This window comes from Accipiter gentilis, chromosome 11, assembly GCF_929443795.1.
Source record: "Accipiter gentilis chromosome 11, bAccGen1.1, whole genome shotgun sequence".
Taxonomy (NCBI): domain Eukaryota; kingdom Metazoa; phylum Chordata; class Aves; order Accipitriformes; family Accipitridae; genus Astur; species Astur gentilis.
The window spans coordinates 30,012,632-30,019,972 of NC_064890.1; the positions used below are offsets into that span (position 1 = coordinate 30,012,632).

Below are 7,341 nucleotides of genomic sequence, written 5' to 3' on the forward strand. Positions count from 1 at the left end.
GAAATTGTTTCTGTGAAGACAAATGTTCACAAAAGCTGTCTTCTTGCTCAAGTCTAGGGAAACACTGTGATAACACGGGTTATCGTGAATTAATGCTCGAAGTCATGGATTACAAATTCTAGGTTAATTTTGCCATTAGACTAGCACGGTTTCTTCTGGTTATTCCTGCGAGCGTCCCAAAGACACACCTACAATTGCTTACAGGTCTTTTATCCAAACTCAAGCACACACACCTTCCACCGAAAAAATAAGAAACTGAGCTCTGACTAGGAACTAGCTAGTAACCCCCTGCAGCATTTACAGGAAAGACATTTTAACCTTGCTCTGTGTAAGAGAACAGCACAACACAGTATTTCCACAAGCAGCTTTGCCCAAGGCAGAAATAAGATAAAAATCAGGACAAGTCGGACTCAGGTTTTGGGGGCGATCTCAGGTAATTTACCTGACTACACTTCTCTATGTCTTAATTTTTCATTTTACAGGGCACCATGCCGCTCTCCACCCTGGTAAAACTGCTTTCCTCCGAGTAGGTTCCGACGGCACGGATGGGTACTCCTTATCACTGCTGCAGAGCGAGCCCGAATCCGAAAGGAGTCAGGCGCTGCCTGTAGTCAGACTACAGGTAACTTGTCCCGTCTGTTTATTTTCAGAGAAAAGAGCAGACAACCGGCGCGGGTCGGTACGTTTTCGTAATTTCACTTCAGTGGAGCCGCGGGGGGGGGGGGGGGGGGGGGGGGGGCAGGCCTGCGGGCCCCGCTCTCTCCTCGGGCTGAGGTTCATCACCACACGGCTCCGGCGGCAGACCCGCGCTCGGGAGGAGCCCGGCGCCCACAGGCCGCGGCCCGGGGACCTCCCGCTGGTGCCGGAGCTCCCCGCTGCCGCCCGGCCCCGCCGCCCACAGGCGGCTCCCGTCCCCCGGGGCCAGGCCGGCACCGCCGGCGGCCTCCGCGGAGGCGGGAGAGCCCGGAGCCGCCCCGACCGCTGGCAGGCGCCCGTGCCCCCGAGCCGCCCGCGGGAAGGGGAGGCTGAGGGGGCGCCGGTCGCGGCGGAGGGCCGACGGCGGGCGGCGGTGCGTGCCGGGAGCGGGAGGCGGCCCGGCCGGGTCACGCCCGCCCCCGGCCGCGCCACCGCCCCTTCCTGTCATGGCCGCTGGCGGGCTGCGGGAGGGCGGCTGAGGCGGCGCGGGCCGGCGCCCCCAGGAGCGGAGGGTCGCGGAGCGGGGACGTGCCGCAGCCCGGAGCCGGCGGCAGGAGGTGACTGAGTGAGGGGCGCCGTGCGGGGAGGGGGGGGGGGGGGCTGCCCCCCGGGGAGCGGCCGTCCCGCAGGCAGCCCGCCGGCGGTGGGAGCGGGCGGGCGAGCCCCGCTTCGAGCCCGCTTAGCGGGGGAGGCCGGGGGCCGGCCGGGGTGCGGGACGGAGCCCCGTCACGGGACCCCGCCGGCCGCGGGTGGGCTCTGGGGGGGGGGGGGGGTGGGTTGGCGGAAAAAGCCGCTTGTCGCGGGTGGGCCAGGCGGCCTCGGCCAGCGCGGGGTGATGTCGGCGCGGTGTTCCGTTCTTGTGCGCCCCGGGAGGGGAAGAAGCCCTGCGGGGCGGTCGGTCCGGCTCAGAGGGACGCTTCCGAAGTTGGAGGAAGCGGGAAGGGTGTTTGTCTAAATTCACATCCTCGCCGGCGTGGAGTGGGCTGCCCTGCTCCCGGGTGCCGGGGGAGGATGCCCCTTGCTAGCAGGGGCGGGTGAGCGGGGCGCAGGAGCTGCCCGGCCCTGACACCTCGTGAAGGGAGCGGGCGCTGGTGGCCGCGGGCGGGAGAGCCTGTTCCGACTCTACCTCAGGGTGAGACTCCAGAAGGTTGGTTTCCTCAGAGTTGCGAAGCAGGATAGCAAACCCGCCGTGGCTGTCTCGTGATACCAAGTCATTTACTTTTGTAATTGCGAAGATAAAACCTAAATTGCCCGAGTCCCGCGCGGGTGTTTGTAGCGCATCGATCACGTCGGTCGGCTTTTGGCGAGACGATTGCAGGGAGGAAGGCAGGGAAATCCTGTCACGTTCCTTCTGTTTTCCTTGTAGGTACCGCTGAAGTACCTGCTTTCCACCGCTTTCCTCGTTTAACTTCCCCTTGGGGTCAGCTGGTCGTCAGCATGCCTTTTACCGAGAACACCTCAAAACTTTTCCTGGTCCTCGTTGCATTGCTGCTGGTGCTGCCAGTAGTTGAAGCCCTGGACGCAGGAGATACCATCGCCTTCCTACTAGGCCTCGCTGTCAGCGTCATCGGATTCTGTGCCTGCCTTGGCTTGTATGCAAGGAAAAGGAACGGGCAGCAATGATTTCAAGAAGATGCTCAGATGAAGTGAATTTCCAAACACGGCTTGGGGTTGAGATCCGGGGTGTAAGACTGAGCTTCACTTCTGGATGACTTTCAAAAACCATGTAGTAGATATTTCTGCAAGCCCCTCTTACTGTGCAGTGCAACAGAATCAAGGCTGTACCTAGTAAAGGGGATTCGTAGGATCTGTCCTCTTGACAGTAAGATGATTTTATATTGCTTGTGATTAAATATTGCCTTAGAGAAGGGTAAGAACTTTCTGAATGGGGAAGGAAAACCATAGAGTGGTTCACAGTACGTGTTTATAAATAGAACATGTGAGGGAGACGCATCAACAAGTTCCACAATTTTGGTTTCAAGGGTTAATCAGGAGGAAGCAGCTGTTAATCTTTCAGTCAGGATGACAGAGCTTTGGAAGTGCTCCTGTACTTAGATAGCTAGTGAGCAGACTGCTTTGACTTGTGTGCATGTGCTCACGTTCTCTGTAACGAGAGTGGACACCTAACAGCTCACTCCTGCTGTCACAGGGATGAGACTTCAGAGAACTAAGAAGACACGGAAAACTTTTTTTCTTAAGTATTTTTATTTTATAATGAGCCTCTCCTGTAGCTTGTGTTCTTGTTACCGAGGAGATACACTTAAGAATGGGACCGCTATTATTCTTTAACGTGTATTTCACAGAATAGTACATGTAAGGCTACGTAAATCAGATTAGGTATATGTTTTTTGTCTCTTGGTTTTGGTTGTGTTTTTTTTTTATCTGGCTTTCCTTTAGGCACACCAGGTTTAAGGCTCATTTCATTCGCTGCTTGTATTTTTTTTCCCCAAAACTGAAGACTTACGTAATTTAATGAGGAATTTTGTGTAGTATTTCTGCATTAGGGAGTTATTAGAATTGTAACAAGACAGTTGTGCACATTTCTTTTGCGATATGGAAAGAACATGTTTTGTTAAAATCCTGGTTTTAGTCAACAGGTCCATTGTTCTCAAGTGTCTTCCTCATGACGAACTTACATTGCTAGCTAAACATTTAGGCTTCTTACCTAACTGATGCATATGTGTTCCACAGAAGATTAGGACCAAAACCAAAGTAAAAAATCCTGATACAAAATGGGAGATGTAAATAGTCTTATTCTATTCATGTGCAGTCAGATTGTATGGTATACGGTTGAATGACTCTACTCAGTAGCATATCCAGGACCTGTTTCTTTCTTTAAGTACCAAAGGTGAAATGGCACAACCAAGAATGTCTGCCACAATTCCCTCTGGTTTGCTAGGGTGTTCTAGCTGTCCGTTTCAGACAAGGAACACAGTCTGTAACAGCAGCAGAATAAGGAGCGTAGGAAGGTGAGCTCTCCACGGTTCACAGAATTTCCTTCTGATCTTGTGCTGTGGACATTGCCACTCTTGCTGAAAATCTTGGCTTTTATCTTTCAGAGCTGGGGAAAAAGGTTAAATGTGATGCAGAGCTATATATTTTGATACTAATCCTCCCCTTCCTCTGTAAGTGTCTCTGTTCAGTAGAGCACAAAGCAATGGCTAGAAGAGTTGTCAGGCAGGTCTTATATAAGTAATTGGGTGGGCAGATCATGTTCTCCAAATTCTAAGATTTCTGTATGCTATTTGTGGCTGGTTTGACTTCTGTCTCCAACCTCTGAGGAGACAGATGCCCTGGTTATTTCAGTCTTGCAATTTATGTCCCTCTCTCGTGGTCGATGGAGGCAGGAAGGTAAAACGAAAGCTTCCAAAACTGCGTGGGGTTGAAACTGTAGGACTCATCCCAGCAAGCCACAAGAATGTGGGTTTCTGCTCTTAAGTTACAGGACTAATAACGGTCACAAAGTTGCTCTGACGAGATGCAAGTCTTGACAGGTAGCTGTTCTTGAACCCTTTTTGTGGCTTCCAAAAGTCAGAAAGGGACGTGGTGCACAATTACTATGTACAAGTGAAATTTACAGCCCTAAGAGGAGCTTCAGACAGTAGTGTCACCTTTGAAAGCTGCCTAGCAGCAGTAGATGATCCTATATGTGATTATTCAACTGGGTGGATGCGAGCACACATCAAGTGTGATCTTCCATGTTCCAGCTTGGCTAAACCATTACCCTTAACAAAAAAAAAACAAACCACAAAAATCACCCCTCGATTCACTTTATATTTCTGAAAATTAGAGAGTTTTGCCAATTTTCCAGTAGAATATTGAATATTGCTTTTTCAGTAGAATAAATTTTATCACAAGCAGCTTTTCACAGACTCCTTTACCTTCACTTTGGAAAAGATCCCTGGCAATATTTTCACAGAATTGTGCAACAGTTTCACTGTAGGAGAACAGAATTTTAGCAGAGTAATTGGCGTCAGGTGATAGGGATATGAGGAACTGTGTTCTTTGCCCAATCCTGTATGTACGTCATTGAAAGGTGTTTGCACAGCGTAATGACATTGTTTCCTGGGTTCTGACAGAAGCTTTATTGTTAAAGACTTGCATTTGTCAATGACTTGAGTGTAAAATCAGATACCCCTGTTTTTCTTCTGTCTTAATAAACTTTCATGTATGATTTGTCATCAGCTTGATGAAGTAGTTCTTATGAAAAAGAACACTGGGATGACAGAAATGACTGAAAATGCCGAAATTCCTTATACTAAATACTATTTTCTTACATACTTTTGCTTATGTTAGGTGACTTTACAAACTCATGCGGCATGAGGTATGTTTTCAGTTGAACTTTTGTACAGTGAGCGTACTTCTCTTGGTCCTACTACTTGTTTATCTCGTTTCAGTATCAGTTACTTTAGAGCACTTCAAGGGGGCTGGTCCCCCTACTTTGAACCTGGCAGCTTGCAGTTGCAAAGAGTCCCGTTTCTGTGGTACAAGGGAAACTTGAAGTATTTATTTTTCCTTTTGACTGAATTTTCAATATTGCCATTATGTAGTTGCCTTTATACCAGAAAAGCCATTTATGGCAGTTTTCTAGCTGGAGACCTGAGGATATAAAGGACCATTTTCTTATTTTCTAAAGAAAAATTACGTTCTAGTGCTTTATAGTTATTTGAATGATACTTTTTTTCTTTTTTTTTTTTTTAGACTTCAAAAGAGCTTGTTTTATCCCAGCATTTTATGAAAACAGGGTTCTAGCTCTTTTGGGACTTCAGCCAGCACACAAAGCAGTTCACTTTGTGCACTAAACTAATACCTTTAGTGTCTGTCTTAAGAGCAGAGAGCAAAAGCAGCCTGACAATGCCCACCTCTTAACAAATACAGCCTACCCTCTAATTCATGCAAGAAAGCTGCAACTCGGGAACGAGTAGCTTTTGACTGCTATGATTTCCATCTGCTTTAACAACAGCACAGCTCAAAACCAGCCATCCTACGAACACTTAACAGTCAGCAGTCCCTTTGTGACGGGACAGAAGCCCTCTGCTCCTCGTAGCGTACCTTCAAGTGCTGCACACCAGCTAGGCGTTACCGTTCTGCTGGGTACAGCAGTGCCTGGGACTGGAAATACAAACGCTTCACCCAGTTCCTAATGCACTTGCTTCTCTGGGTGTATGAAAACTGAGAAACCACTGCTGTGAGCCCTTTCTCCCACTCAGGTAAATCCTGCTGCTGGCGGTAATGCTGCTTTAATACTATCGTGAGACTCGGCAATTCTATGGCATCTTCCATCTAAGAACCCTTACATGCTTACAGATATTAATGTTTGCATCCCTATCGTATCCTTTGATGAGTGGTTTAATCGGAAGGAGAGTCAGTGACTTCTGGTGGTGTCACAGGAGGTAGGTGGTATCTCCAAGATGCTCACTGAGATTTCTGGAGCGTGTTGTGCCTGTGGTTCTCACCCAGCATGCCCCTGCCATGGGAACTGTCCCTGGACTAGCCCAGACACTCCTGTGTACTGACCAGCCACAGTCTGAAGCCCCGGTTCCTCTTTGCACAAAGCTCTTTACATAAGCTTTGTGAGAAGGGAGTAGGGAGTGGAGTTCACCATTTATAATAAGATAAAACATGACTAAATGGATGAACCGTAATAGGTCTGTTACCATGGTAAATGCTCTAATTATCATACTAGAAAAGTAACCTTTCCGTTCATTTTTACATCTGATGAAAGGTTTGGCAAATCTAAACTGATATAATGACAAGCGATTGTTAGGAGTGGTGGAAAGGAAGGCTGGGATCTGGTTGTCCTCCTGGTTTACACTTGAACAAATTGTTAGTAAATTATCTGAAGTCAACAGAAATCTGGTTGTTCACCAGATTAGAAAAACAAGACCATTAATTTGGAACCAAATGCGGCAAAACATATGGGGCGAGATTTGATGTGACTAAAGATGCACAGGACCCAATGCACTTAATTCCTCCTGAAATCAATCTTCAAAACTTTTAAGGGACAAGTTTTTAATACATTGGATACTGACCACACTGCTAACTGTCAAATTGTTAAAGAATGTAACCAGTTTTGAAATTATGAAGGTTTTCAGTTCACATGAATACGCGGTAGCACCTAAATACTACATTTCCACTATTCAGAAAGCAAGCTTTCCAGCAGGCAAGCTGGAATTTACATATCAAGCTACAATATGGTAAATACCATAAAAGCACATCTAATTTGAACTAAAAATAAAACAGCAATAAAATTATATAGATATTCAAAACATTTCCAGATATTGTACTGGTCTCCTCAGCTCGGTTTCTGTGTAATGAAATTTGGAAGTATGTGGGAGGCTCTGTTACATTAAGGTGCAGGCACACTAGGCAGTCAGCATAGCCTTTTTTTTCTGGATTGTTCATCTGATCAGATCAGAACAGAGATTTTCCTGAGAAAACCAAAACAAAACGTGCCTTTAGAGTGCTTAAGCAAAGAGATCCATATGAGCTCTCGGTGTAAGTGAAGGCCTGAAAGTGGACTGGCCTCCAGCAGACCCAGCGGTTGCAACCATTAGAGGCAGTGCAGAAAGAATCGTGTCTCCATACATGCTATTGTAGAAAACAAGAGCGGTGTTGGGCTAAAGCTGGTGTTCTGCTTGAGCC

At 47.9% G+C, this 7,341-nt stretch overlaps 1 protein-coding gene across 1 annotated transcript; it reads left to right on the plus strand.

Annotated features, from left to right (window-relative positions):
• The first annotated feature begins 1,216 nt into the window (after window positions 1–1,216).
• On the plus strand, window positions 1,217–4,880 carry SMIM30 (small integral membrane protein 30). Its single transcript, XM_049814234.1, has 2 exons — window positions 1,217–1,253; window positions 2,063–4,880. The coding sequence occupies exon 2, from the start codon at window positions 2,134–2,136 to the stop codon at window positions 2,317–2,319; it is 186 nt and encodes a 61-aa protein (XP_049670191.1). The 5' UTR covers window positions 1,217–1,253; window positions 2,063–2,133; the 3' UTR covers window positions 2,320–4,880.
• The last annotated feature ends 2,461 nt before the right edge of the window (window positions 4,881–7,341 follow it).